At 50.6% G+C, this 13,232-nt stretch overlaps 3 protein-coding genes across 5 annotated transcripts in view; 2 read left to right on the top strand and 1 right to left on the bottom strand.

Moving 5' to 3' along the window:
- Positions 1-349, bottom strand: part of LEXM (lymphocyte expansion molecule) — a 7,071-nt gene extending 6,722 nt beyond the window's left edge. The window contains 3 exon segments of the mRNA XM_033008757.2: positions 183-215; positions 217-318; positions 320-349. Of these exon segments, the coding sequence (XP_032864648.2) occupies positions 183-215; positions 217-318; positions 320-349 (165 nt within the window).
- Positions 350-2,414: 2,065 nt separating this feature from the next.
- Positions 2,415-3,915, top strand: PARS2 (prolyl-tRNA synthetase 2, mitochondrial). The gene has a single exon (XM_033008737.2). The coding sequence runs from the start codon at positions 2,496-2,498 to the stop codon at positions 3,912-3,914; it is 1,419 nt and encodes a 472-aa protein (XP_032864628.2). The 5' UTR covers positions 2,415-2,495; the 3' UTR covers position 3,915.
- Positions 3,916-3,980: 65 nt separating this feature from the next.
- TTC4 (tetratricopeptide repeat domain 4) lies at positions 3,981-12,854 on the top strand. Of its 3 annotated transcripts, none has more exons than XM_042785016.1 (10): positions 3,981-4,514; positions 5,614-5,731; positions 5,868-6,029; positions 6,263-6,340; positions 7,133-7,257; positions 7,545-7,631; positions 8,553-8,767; positions 9,965-10,046; positions 11,120-11,202; positions 12,179-12,854. In XM_042785016.1, the coding sequence occupies exons 1-10, from the start codon at positions 4,482-4,484 to the stop codon at positions 12,276-12,278; spliced, it is 1,083 nt and encodes a 360-aa protein (XP_042640950.1). In that variant the 5' UTR covers positions 3,981-4,481; the 3' UTR covers positions 12,279-12,854. The 3 variants fall into 3 exon arrangements, with proteins under 3 accessions (XP_042640950.1, XP_042640961.1, XP_042640942.1); XM_042785027.1 differs by having other exon boundaries at positions 3,985-4,527; XM_042785008.1 differs by lacking the exon at positions 3,981-4,514 and adding an exon at positions 5,440-5,523.
- The last annotated feature ends 378 nt before the right edge of the window (positions 12,855-13,232 follow it).

Below are 13,232 nucleotides of genomic sequence, written 5' to 3'. Positions count from 1 at the left end.
TGCAACTACCGCTTCACTGGGCATAAAAACATTGTCCTGCAGTTGTGCAGTTACAATAATGTCACCAGAGGGAATGAAAGGACTCGGGAAAGTTAGTCGGGCTGGTGTGTGAGCTAGTGCTGTGGGTTGCGGGCCCTGCAAGCTGTGTAAGAGCATGTCCAGGCTCAGTCGAGATGTGCTGCCTCTCTGTGCCGCGACCCCAAGCCCAAACTGCAAATCTTCCACAGGATGGAGAGAGGTTTGGCCGCTGTATGACATGGCTTCTCACCTGCCCTAACTTCTCTTCCCTAGCCCTGGCCTGGCGCTACCTGGGGATGCTGCTGGAAAGGAAAGAAATGTTTTCTACCATCCCGACTAGGGTCTAGGACTGTGGCTTTTCTGAGGCCAACTCCCTTGATTACTTTGGCAAGGTGCCATACCCAGCACTGCTGCACCAGGGACTGATTCAGATCCTCCATTCACCTTCCCCCCATTCTCAGTGCTTTTCCTCCTGGAAATCCTCTAGGGTGAAGAGGGGAGGCCCCAGACATGAGCCAATACCCTCGGTCCTGCCACGTACAGAGCACACCCCTCCCAGGCCACGTATTTGGCCCCAACGGCATAAATCAGCCCCTGGCAAAGCAGCAGGCAAGCAGTTCGGTGAAAGGCTGTAGGGACAGAAGTACCTTTATTAGATTCCCCAGCACAGCTGGAAAAAATAAGGAGCACAGACATGCTTTCAGGCACATAACCCCCAAGCTCAGCCTCGCATTCAGTCATGTCTGCTGATTTAATAAGAGAGACCAGTTTTCCCCGCAGACTGTGTCTCTCATATAGTCTTAAACCCTCCCTGTTACAACACCGCCCCAGCAAATCAATCCAAGATGGTTTTGTCCCTTTGATCAGCACAGCAGGCAACAAGTCACTGACAGAAATGTGTTTCACTTCTGCGGCTCAAACAGGCAATAAAAATGGCAAAAGACAACCCTCCTGACCTGAACTGCCTGGCAAAAATCTTCCACTTCCCAGACAGGCAGGAGATGGCCAAAGGGATGTCCAATATGCACTGGATGTCCTGTGGGACCAGCAGCTCAACTGGCAGGCGCACCGCACCCGTGAGCTGGGTGGGCAGGTCCCCTTCCCACAGGGACTTCTCCTCCTCCCCCAGGCTCCGAGACAGCCACGGCGCTTCTCCCAGACAGCATTTGCACTGCTTGTCTAATTGCGGTGAGAAACATGTAGGGAGAAGGAGTCGCCTGACAAGACCTGTGAAGGCTGGTCTGGGAGTGAAGTTGCTACCTTGCAGCTGGGAAATCTGGGCCAGATCCTGGCTCTGGCACGGAGCTGCTGAAGGACTTCCCAGGCAACGTTTCACAGCACACTGAATCACCTCGCAGAACTGGATTGACTATTTAATGATTTTAGTGCTCCTAAATCACTCAGGAGCATGGAAAATGTGCTCTTTAATCCCTTGATTTTGCCCATTTTCAGCCTCCTATAAAGACGAGTGCACATTAGCACATATTTCCCGTTATAGAAGAATCATGAAGATTTCTTCAAATCCCATTTTTAAATAAAATAAGGACTCATTCTTACTTATATTTAATCAGGATTACTTAACTCCTCGCAAAATGAGGCACAGTGAAGTGAAATCTCCTCTAGTGGTGTACTTTAATACGTGCTTACAACTGCTCTTCAGAGACATTTAACTTCCTTTGAGCTCACAACATAAGGCAGAGGAGTGCAGCATATGGAGGTGGTCACTGGGTGCCGGGTGGTGTCTATCTGCCGGATTGGACTGGAGAAAGCTGAAATTACATAGAAAAAGGCTTTTGATTTCTCAGCCCTTCTTCAGGTGCACTCCTATGGCCAAGTGCTTCAACCACCGGACACGTTAGGGCATGCTGGCCCCATGTCTTGATGCCATATTCAAGGACCCCATGATCACTGGAAACCAAATTTACAGTCTAGGTCAAGAGGATGAGCAACATCTGAGGGGCTTGCACCACCTTTCCTGGTACTGCTAACCATGAGGCAGCCTGGGGTCACACTTTGGAGACTGGGGCGCTGGTGCTGGGTGAGCTGGCCTGGCTCTCTGGTGTAGCTTGGCATGGCCAAAGAGCTGACCTGATGTGTGCTAGTGGTTTGTACTCGTATCACTTTGTCATCCATCCTGCAACTGGGCACAAGTTGATGAGTTTCCTCGGGTCTCATTTCCCCTGAGGGGGATTGGGGAGTGGTGGGGTGGTGTAGGGGGGGGGGTGTGTGTGTGAGTGGTTGTGTGGGGGTGTGTCGGTGGGAGGGGGTGTAAGTGGGTGGGTGGGTGTTTGTGGGTGTGTTTGTGTGTGTGTCCCCCCCCCTTTCGGCGGACTCCTGCGCCGCCCGCCCGCCAGGTGGCGCCCGTCCCAGCTCCCCGCCGCCGCCATGCCGGCGGAACCATAGAGTACCGGCCTCTTCCGCCCGCCGGCCCTCACGCCCGGTTCTGCTGCCGCCCCCCCGGGACCCCCGGCCCCGCCATGGAGCCCCTCCTGAGGAGCTGGCGGCTCCCGGCGCTGCGCGGCCGGCGCCACGGCAGCAGGCCGGGGCAGGGCGCGGCGGGCGGGGCGAGGCGGCGGCTGCTGCTGCTGTCGCAGCTTTTCCAGCCCCTCAACCTGAAGGCGAGCGGCGAGGCGGCGGGGGACGGCAGGGCCGGAGAGCCCACCTGCCGGAGCCAGAAACTGATGCTGCAAGGGGGGCTCATCCACCCCGCCAGCCCCGGCTGCTACCACTACCTGCCGCCCGCCGTCCGCGCCATGGAGAAGCTCGTCAGGGTGGTGGACGAGGAGATGGAGGCCGTGGCGGGGCAGAAGCTGAACATGCCCAGCCTGAGCTCGGCCGAGCTGTGGCGTGCCAGCGGCCGCTGGGACCACATGGGGCCGGAGCTTTTTCGGCTGGTGGATCGGCACAGCAAGGGCTACTGCCTGGGCCCCACGCACGAAGAGGCGGTGACAGAGCTGGTGGCCGCGCAGAGCAACCTGTCCTACAAGCAGCTCCCGCTGCGCCTCTACCAAGTAACCAGGAAGTTTCGGGATGAGCCCAAGCCCCGCTTCGGCTTGCTGCGCAGCCGGGAGTTCTACATGAAGGACATGTACACCTTCGACGCCTCCGAAGAGGCGGCGCGGCAGAGCTATGACCTGGTGTGCGGTGCCTACCGCAGCCTCTTCGACCGCCTGGGTCTGCCCGTCGTCAGAGTGCGGGCGGCCACGGGCAGCATCGGCGGCACCGAGTCCCACGAGTTCCAGCTGCCGGCTGACATCGGCGAGGACAGGCTGGCGCTGTGCCCTGCTGGACATTTTGCAGCCAACGTGGAAATGTTAAACGGGGAGCAAACGTCATGCCCCACGTGCAGGGAAAAACTCATCCAGACCAGAGGGATCGAAGTGGGGCACACGTTTTATCTGGGCACCAAGTACTCCTCGGTCTCCAACGCTGTCTTTTACTCCCCCGAGAACAAACCCCAGCTGCTGGAAATGGGTTGCTACGGCCTGGGGATCACTCGCATCCTGGCGGCCTCCATCGAGGTGCTCTCTACGGAGGACAGCATCCGCTGGCCGAGCCTCATCGCACCCTACCAGCTCTGCTTCGTTCCCCCCAAGAGAGGCAGCAAGGAGGAGGAGGAGGAGGGAGCCGTGCTGCTGGAGCGGCTGTACGACCACCTTGCCGAGGCACTGCCCCACCTCGCTGGCGACTCGGTGCTGGATGACAGGACACAGCTGACCATCGGCAAAAGGCTAAAGGACGCCAACAAGCTGGGTTATCCCTACGTGGTCGTGGCCGGGAAGAGGGTTTGTGAGGACCCCCCGGTCTTTGAGGTTTGGGACCAGAATGCCGGCGACGTTTTTTTCCTCACCAAGGAAGGTGTCACTGAGTTGCTAAGTAAAGTGCAAATCCCTTAAACTCCCTGTGTCTGAATCTGTCGTCTTTGCTGCACTAAGTTTATCTGAACAGCCCTGGTTCCTTTTCAGGGACGTGCGGGTTGTCAGCGATGGCTTTGGGTGAGCAGAGCTGAATCCAGCTCCTGTCGGAGCCAGCCATGTTGTCTTGCGACTGCGCTGGGTGTTGAGGTTGAGCTGTGGTCAGCCCAAATTCCCCCCGTGGGGCCGGGGGTGTTTCACCCTCTGGCTGCAGGCCCCCGTCAGCCGCTTTTAGGGACGCATGTAGCCCTGGGGTCAGCCCCTCGCTGCCCAGCCATGGCCTCTGACAAGCACACGCAACAGCTGAGGCTGCGGGAGGGAGGATGACAGGGCTTTCCCTCACCCTTTTCAGGTGCCAAGTTCTTCAAACGAGGCATTTTAAGGAGAGGAAGGAAGGTTCTTTTCCTCCATTTGCGTCTTGTCTTTGGAGACACCCGGGTTCCACGAAGGTGGAGGTTAATCTCGATGAAAGCAAAATGGTGAACTGTAGAACCTTATTCACCTCAAAAATTCCGTAGCGCTGCACATCTGCAGGAATTAAGGTCAAGAATGGTGTCGGGCATCCTCACCCCAGTCCTGCGGGTCAGTCCAGCTGGTGAGACGCCTACATCTGTCAGGTTTGGGTGGTGACAGTGTGGTTTTGGCAGCACAGCCTCAGCGTGGTAGAACAATCTTTCCGCCCCCCCCCCCCCAGAAAAAAAAAAAATTAACAATGAAACGTGAAATCTGGGAACCCGCAAAGCCTCAGGATGAAAATATCCAGGCCGTGTTGTTGCTTATAGGCTGTAACTCTATCCCGAGGGGGTGACAGCCTGCCTGTGCGGGCTTGCTGTGCCGGGCCCCGGGGTCCCCCTGAGGAACTGGGGGGGGTCTGAGGGGGACTGGGGGGGGGTCTGAGGGGAACTGGGGGGGTCTGAGGGGAACTGGGGGGGTCTGAGGGGGGCTGGGGGGGTCTGAGGGGACCTGGGGGGGGGTCTGAGGGGAACTGGGGGGGTCTGAGGGGGACTGGGGGGGGTCTGAGGGGGACTGGGGGGGGGTCTGAGGGGAACTGGGGGGGGGTCTGAGGGGGGCTGGGGGGGGTCTGAGGGGAACTGAGGGGGACTGGGGCAGGTCTGAGGGGAACTGGGGTGGGTCTGAGGGGGGCTGGGGGGGGTCTGAGGGGAACTGGGGGGGTCTGAGGGGGACTGGGGGGTCTGAGGGGGACTGGGGCGGGTCTGAGGGGGACTGGGGGGGTCTGAGGGGGACTGGGGGGAACTGGGGGGGATCTGAGGGGGACTGGGGGGAACTGGGGGGGGTCTGAGGGGAACTGGGGGGGGTCTGAGGGGGACTGGGGGGAACTGGGGGGGGTCTGAGGGGAACTGGGGGGGGTCTGAGGGGGACTGGGGGGAACTGGGGGGGGTCTGAGGGGAACTGGGGGGGGTCTGAGGGGGACTGGGGGGAACTGGGGGGGGTCTGAGGGGAACTGGGCGGGCCTGAGGGGGACTGGGCGGGCCTGGGGCGGAGCGGGGAGGTGCGGAGCGGCGGCATGGCGGAGGGGAGCGGCGGCAACCCGCGATACCGGGCCCCTCTGCACCCCGAAACGTGGGAGGAGGTGAGGCGGCGGGGCCGGGGAGCGGCGGGCCGAGCTGAGGGAGGGCCGGGCTGAGGGAGGGCCGGTGTGTGTGTTTCCGTCTGCCCGCAGGAGCTGGAGGCCATCCCCATGTTCATGAAGCGGTGCCCGGCCGAGATCGACGCGGCGCGGCAGCCCGAGCTGGCCTGTCTGCAGTCCCTGCTCTTCGACGAGGAGCAGAGCCCCGCAGGTGAGCGGCTGGCGGGGGGGGGGGGGGTCTGTCCGTCTGTCCCTCCGGCCCCGGAGTGGGGGAGAGGGCTTGAGGTGATCACGGGGCGCTGCACCCCCCGCTCAGGCCCTGCTTCCCCGCCCTCCATCTCTTGCAGAGCTGGCCAAGATGTACAAAAACGAGGGGAATGAGTACTTCAGGGAGCGGGACTACGGGAGAGCTGTCATCGCCTACACCGAGGGGCTGAAAAAGAACTGCGAGGACCCAGAGCTGAACGCTGTGCTGCTCACAAACCGAGGGGCCGCACAGTTTTACCGGGGTAACAGGACAAGGGCCACCCTGCCCCGGTCGGTCGGGGACACTCGCCTGCCCGGCGGGTTCCTGTCCTTTCACTCCTTGCTCTTAGTTTGCTCCTTCTTTCTCCCTTCGCCTCACGGGGATTGTAGAAACAGTGAATTACAGAGTCTCAGCATAAGCTATTTTCTCACCTGCGGGCCTGGTTGGACTTTAAATATAAATGCAAGTTTCTGAGTAGTGTTGCTTGCTTTCTAGGTAACTACTGTTCCGCTCTCAGTGATGCCATCCAAGCAAAAAAGCTAAAGCCCAGCCATCTCAAAGCGATTGTAAGAGGTAAGAGTTAAAGCAGGTGTTGCCACATGGAGCGCAAGGAACATGGTTTCAAAACAGTTTTGCACATGTTACTTTTACTTCTTATGCTGTTATTGTTACAAGGCCTGATGTTGGATATTGCTTTGTTTTGTTTTGCATGTTTCTCTGTGTTAAATAATAGTATTTATAAACCTTTAGTTACTGTGAGTGTGCATTCATACTTTGTTTCCAGACAGCATTCATTACTGAAAAGTAAAATGGTTACTGTATGAGATTTTTTTCTCTTCTCATAGCCATTTCTCCCCAAAACAGAGCTCTGCATTTTGCTTTGGATTTTCAGTGAAAACACAAGCTTTTTGCTTTTTGCTCTTCGGCTTCTGTATCGGTCAGAGGCACTGGTCTTGTTCCTGTAGAGCACAGCATAACTCACTGTTTTCCACAGCACTAGTTTTTGGGGGTTGTCTTTTTTCCCCTAGCATTTCTCACTCCATGGAAATCGCCACTTTATTTTTCCCAAATACTGAAATGTTAATTATAAAATTTTGCTCGTAACGGACGCTTGTAGCATCATTCTGCTGATTTCTGTGATTGGATGAACAAACGATACAAGAGCCACTGAAATATTTTAGATTTTTTTTCTCAGATGACCTGTTGGAATTCTGCAGTTGAACATGATCCCGCAGGACAGGAGTGTGTGCTGCTGTGTTTGCCCCTTGAAAGCACTAGGGCTAACGCTGTCTTCATAACCTCCACTTTGCGTAGTAGATGCATGCTGACTCCAATACTAGAAACCTAAAATCTTAATCCTTCCAGGAGCTCTCTGTCACATGGAGCTAAAGAATTTCTCTGAAGCAATAGCATGGTGTGAGGAGGGCTTGCGAATAGATGCAAAAGAAAAAAAGCTTGTGGAAGTGAGAGCTAAAGCTGACAAATTAAAGGTAAATATTAAGGCAGTCTAGTGTCTACAATGCTTGTTGCCTACTTTGTGTCAAGAAGCACTTTGGGATCCTTGGTTGAAGAGTGCTCTGTACAAGTTTCTGTGTAGTAGAATATCCCCAAACAGAATTGGGTGGTGGTTCTGTGTAGTGTCTGTTGGTGAGGGGAGGAGCTGGAGGGGACCCTTCTGGAGTTCTGAACTGATTTTTCCACTCACTGGCAGGGTAGAGCAGTTGATGGGCATTGACTTGCTGTGTGTGACCATGGTGCAACCTTTTCTTATATGTAGCGAGCTGAGGAGCGGGATGCAAGGAAAGCAAAGGTGATGGAGAAGAAAGAGCAGTGTCAAAAAGAAATTTTGCTTGAAGCAATAAAGGTGGGTTGGTAAGGGGGGTTGGTTTTGAGTGGTTTGTTTTGTTGTTTGGGTTTTTTTTTTAAAGAGCTCTCTTGTTTGTCTCTAAGATGTTGTTCTCATACACGGGCTTTTGAAGGCTAGAACCAAAAAAATGAGTTAAAACCATGATTCTTCTTATCTGCGTGGCTCTATCCCCAGCTCCCAGGTTTCCCTGTTTCAAGTAACATCTAATTCAAAATACAGACCCAGTGTTAGGAGATGGACTCAGCATCCAAGAGAGTGCTCTGGCTGCTGGACTGGAGCATCACACTGGCCCAACAAACCTTGCTTGCTTTGCTGCCAGCGGGCATTACTTCAGTGGAAGGATAGAAGATAACTATCCAGTAGGGTGGAGGAGGGAATCAATCCTGGATCCTCTCCTTCCTTGGCAAGTGTTTGGGCTACATTAAAATATTTTGTGCTCTTATGTAAAGTTGGATCTCCTCTTCTGCAGTTGTCTTTCAAAGAAAAGAGTGAGCTTTCTTCATTTCTCTGAAAGAGTGGATGTTCTCGGCAGCTGGTGCATGTAGTTGCACCCTGAAATTATGCCTGCTAGGTCCCAAAGAACAGGATTTCAGGTGCATCCCTTCCCCCATGTTTTCTCAGGCTTTTCTCTCAGCATGCAGGCCTCTCTGGATTCCCACCTCTCCTCATCCGTTTTGTGAGGAGTCTGGGTGTCTGCCTGAAGTTCTGGATTTTACTGGGAAGACCAGTCACCTGAGTCTGATACTGTAGGAAGGCTTTTGATGGCATGTTTAAGAGATGACTCATTAATAAGAAAGACACAATTTGTCCTTTTACTGACTGCTAATTTTGGCTCTTATTCTCCCCACCATACCTGTTTGGCTTTTGGTTGGGTTGTTTTTTTTGTTTTGGTTTTTTTTTTTTTCCCCCCCTCTCCAGGAAAGAAATATTAAGCTGGCTCTTGAGCCTTCAGGTGAAGAGGAGGACGTAGCAGATGGCCTGGCTGAGATATCCTTAGATGGGTTCCACTCTGACAATGCCACGGGGGCAAAGGTTTACTTAGATGCTGATGGCAACTTAAACTGGCCTGTCCTCTTTCTGTACCCTGAGCACAAGCAGACAGACTTCATTGCGGCTTTTCACGAGAACTCCAGGTAAGTGCACTGTCAGCAGTGTTCTTGCATAAAGAGATGTTTGAGTAGATGAGAACAGACAGCAAGTGAAACACTGCCATGCTAATGAAGTAGCTCCAGATTTCTCATCTCCTAGCTGACACTGCTTTTGAGCAGGAGGTTGCATTAGATGACCTCCTGCGGATCTTTCCAACCCAAATTATTCTATGATTTACAAACGCTGCTTTAAAATATGAGGGCTAGAATCTCAACGTTACATAAATTTATAGCACAGAGAAACAAGTCGTGTTTAGCCAGTGTGATTAAAGGGGCTTGTAGTGAAAGCTTAGACCCGTGGCCAGTAATACCAGTGACCCATCTGCATGCATGGATTTCAGAGGTTCATTAAGGTGCTCCAGATATAGAGTCTCAAACAGGATTAAATTTAAAAGGTATACAAAGCTTCCAAAAGGGGCCTCTTGGAACCACCAGTGACCCCATAGCTCTCCACAGGCCTTACAGCAGGCTTGGCTGAAGTGCTGCAGACCTTTCAGCCTATAAGCAAGTGACGGTCAAGGTGGGAACTCTGCTCTTCCTGATGTTATCTTTCTTCTGATCTTGCAACATTAAACAAACTTGGAATTTTAACTTTTTTTTTTTTTTTTTGTGGGGAGAGATGTATTCCCCACAGATCTACTAATAAGTTCAGGATTTAAAATTACAGTGCAAGCAGATCGGTAGAGTTGTGGTTCTTACACAGTAGTGTTCACGATGACTTTTCATGACCAAAGGAAGTGAAAATGGATTCTTAGAACAAATTGACCACCAGTACTCCTTAAGTACCAAAATAAACAAACTTCTGACACGTGAGCATAATCTGAGCACTCTGATCTGATGAAGCATGGTGCTGGTGGGACCATGTAGAAGGCAAATCAATTTTAGATGAAATGCAGGGTGTTTATTTTTACATCTTTTTCAATGTGAGAATGAAAAGTTAAAAATAATTTGTTGTTGCACTACTCAAGGTTGAAATCAGTGCCGTGAGTTGGGTATAACAGGGCCTTGGTCTCACTGGGAAAGTGATTAATTTGAAGGGGAGAAACTATTAGTGATCTAAACTTACTTTCAAGTCTATTGTCTAATTTGCTAATGTATTTTTACCATCGTTCAAATCAAACTGTACAAATTATTGAAGCTGAACTCTTTGTCTAAGCTAACCAAGTATATTTTGGCTTTTAGGTTTATTGATCATTTAATGGTGATGTTTGCTGAGTTACCTCCTTGGGATTTAGAAAGAAAATACCTTCCCAGCCATCTTGAGGTGAGAAGTTTGAACTTCCTTCTATTTCAGGGTAGTGGGTTTTTTTTTGTAGTGAGAAAATACACAGGTGTGAGTGTATGAAAGCAATGGCATCGTTACCTGTTTACCATACACGGATGTGAAATAATGCTCTGGAGAGCTACATTCTCACTTACAAACTCAAACATTTTCCAGATGTGCTGCTGTGGATACAGAATTCATTCATGAAAATCAGAGGTTTTTTGTCTTCCACTTACAGTGCATTTGATAGAAGGTATTTATAGACATTGTTTAGATTTCCATCTTTGTAATGGTGATTAAGATTTAGACCATCAAGATGGTAGGATGCCTGTTTTTTTTAACTGCGTTATGAAGTTGCTCAATACAAATGAGAAAATACAATTTTAAAAATAGGGTTTTTTCAAACACTTAATCCCATCAAGACACTCTACATCTCTTAAGACTTTAGCAAAGGTGGGCTGAGAGTTGGTTGTGGCTGCAGCAGGTTTTGAGAATTTTTCAGAAGTTGTACATAGGATACAGATGTTTATTTTTCATCTTCCGCTTCAGTGTCACATGTGCCAGTCAACAAAGAGCGCAGCCCGTAGCGCAGTGAGCAGACAGGTCCAAAAGGACAGTGGCTGTGTTCTTTATCAGATTAAAAACTGGGATTATAGCTCTGTGCGTATGTGCAGTCTAAGGCACAGTTGCTGGATTCGAATCTCTTAAATCTATTTTGTTCAAATATCTTTAAACCTACTCAGTTTAGCTTATACCATTGCTGCATTTCACCCGTTAAAAAGCCGCCCATAGACTTGCACTGCTTCTCTGTGAAGCACAGGAGCAGCCAGTGTGTTCTGCCTTCCTGCTGCCACTGCCATAGGAAGCTAAAATGGTTTTATACAGGGAGGACTTGGAATTTACACAAAAGTTTCTGCACTGCTGAAGTTAGCATCTGACACAGTCGGTTCAAGGTACAGAGGTTTGATAAACATCTAGTCAACATATGCAATGTTGTTACTGGACTGTCCACAGCGTAGTGGTTTGCCTTCATGTACCTTAGGCATTTAATAACCCTCCAAAATTTTTTTCAGCTCTATTTTGAAGATGAAGAAAGAGCAGAAATGTACGAGCTGAACCCAGAACACACGTTGCTGCAAGTGCTGCAGCACGAAAGGTGAGGCTGTGTCCAGAGCACAAAGGTAAAAAGTATGAGCTTTAGGCCTTGGGTGCAGTTTCTTCTCCGATTTAATAGTCCTAACTCTTGGACTTTAATAGTCATAACTCTTTGATTTAGTAGTCCTAACTCTTGAAGGTATAAAGCAGTGGGGCATGGATTTTGTGCCTGGCTTTGGCGGCTTACATTTTTACTGGTTTTCCCCCAAAAAATTAACAACTCATTCCAGGACTGGATGGAGATGGGAAGAGGAGTTGGGCTACATGCAAGCAGCAGCACAAAAGGGCTGTTTCAGATCCCATCTACACAGGACTACTTGAAAAAAACAAAACAAAACAAAACAAAACAAAAAAACAACCCAACAGCATATAAAGAGAGCGTGTTGAAGGTTAACAATGCTCTCACTGTTTAATAATGCTGCGTGAGCAGCCCCCAACACAGCATGCAGCACAGTTTCACTCTGAAACTGTCTTTAAAGTGTTGTGCAGTTATTTAGAGAGAAGAATTTGCTGTTTGTGAAGCCAAAAAAGTTATTGTAAAGCCGGTGTTGTTAACTTGCACCATCTTGTCTCTAGCTGGAGGCAGCCTGCCGCACAGCCCTGGTGGCCTGCTCTGGCACAGTGGGAGCAGAGCTCTAGGTCCACTGCTGCGGGCTGTGCCTGAACTGTCACTCCATAAAACTCAGCAGCCTGCATAAGCCCTCAGATTTCAGGCTGTAAGGGCAGTTGCAAAAGAAACCTCCTTCCAGAGGGAGAATAACAGCTGTTTTAATTAGAAGTAGCTGTTGGGAGAAGGGCTGATGCATAAAGCACTCCTCTTCGGGCGTGTGTAGCCCTGGCTCCAAGAGGCTCTGCTAATCAGCAAAAAAACCTTATCCTTGGAGGTCAGTCTTTATTGAGCTGGGCGGAAGTCACTCGCTTTGCATGACACTTGGCCAGCTACAAAGAAGCCAAAGGACTCCTTTTAATCTTTGCAGGTATTTTGTAAAGGTGGGGACTCCAACAGTTTTGGCATTTGTAAAGCGTTCTCCTTTCTCTAAGAAGTACTTCTCTGGCAAGAAGGTGCATCGACTATAGTGAGCAAGAGTGAAACAAGAGCAATCCCGTGTTATCCCAGCTACAGACTGCAAAATTCTGCTTGAACAAAAATACCTTGCACACTTCAGGGGAGAAATAATCTTGGCACATGGTGAAACTTCCAGGAAAGCAGAGCATAGGAGAATAGGCTTACACGAGGGAATTATTTGTTTAAAAAGAAATCCAGCTGGCTCACAGAAGGTCTCCTCTATGATAGGCTGCGGGTGGTTTTGAAATAAACCTGAAGCAGTGCCAAACACTGGCTGCAGTTGAAGCAACAGCAGCTGGAAATGTACTTACCTGTGAAAAATCACTGATTTCCTTGGAGGAGGGCTGCAGTTGCTGGGGTTTAGCAGCAGTGGCCTGGGGAGATACCTGCCTGTTGCAGCGGGATGGATGCAGTCAGATTCCTGCCTGGGATTAAGCAGCTGCTGGTTTTCCACCGCTTGGCTCTGCTGCTGGCCAGGGTAAAGCAGAGCTCTTTGTTCAGAGCGGTGTGTTTTACTGACCCTTTTGCTACCTTACTGATTGTCCTACAGAACCTGGAAATAAACACATCTATTTTAAGTAGACTAACTTCTGCCTAATAAATGAGACAATAATTTTTCTCACCTCATGAAATACTAGAAGAGAATGACAAACAGTAATTCCAAACCCAAACACAACAACCTTATCCATTACAGTAACTGGTACAGCCACTATACAGGATCTTAGGAGCTTCGGTATTAGCTTTCAGCATTTAATTAAAAGTAATTCTAAATCTCTCCTTTCTTCTGCAATCTCTCTGTGATTGCAGAAATACACTGCAGTTTTAGGCACATCTAGTGCATGGGGCGTTAAGAAGCTGTTCAGCCATAAACACTTCTGCTTAGATCACGGAGGCTGGCTTCAGACAGCTCTAAAGAAGTCACTTCCATTTCACTATTCCTAAATTTCTGCACCATGCGCAAATAC

This window comes from Tyto alba, unplaced genomic scaffold (assembly GCF_018691265.1).
Source record: "Tyto alba isolate M040663 unplaced genomic scaffold, T.alba_DEE_v4.0 Super-Scaffold_1000006, whole genome shotgun sequence".
NCBI lineage: Eukaryota > Metazoa > Chordata > Aves > Strigiformes > Tytonidae > Tyto > Tyto alba.
The sequence above is the reverse complement of the archived record's forward strand: the minus strand, read 5'-3'. Positions and strand labels throughout refer to the sequence as shown.

Bases quoted from the DNA above. Each gene is read 5' to 3' on its own strand.
- PARS2 (XM_033008737.2), top strand. From the start codon at position 2,496: ATGGAGCCCCTCCTGAGGAGCTGGCGGCTCCCGGCGCTGCGCGGCCGG.
- TTC4 (XM_042785008.1), top strand. From the start codon at position 5,458: ATGGCGGAGGGGAGCGGCGGCAACCCGCGATACCGGGCCCCTCTGCAC. The intron at 7,258-7,544 runs GTAAATATTAAG...TCTTATATGTAG, and splicing joins CTAAAGCTGACAAATTAAAG to CGAGCTGAGGAGCGGGATGC. The intron at 7,632-8,552 runs GTGGGTTGGTAA...CCCCCTCTCCAG, and splicing joins TTTTGCTTGAAGCAATAAAG to GAAAGAAATATTAAGCTGGC.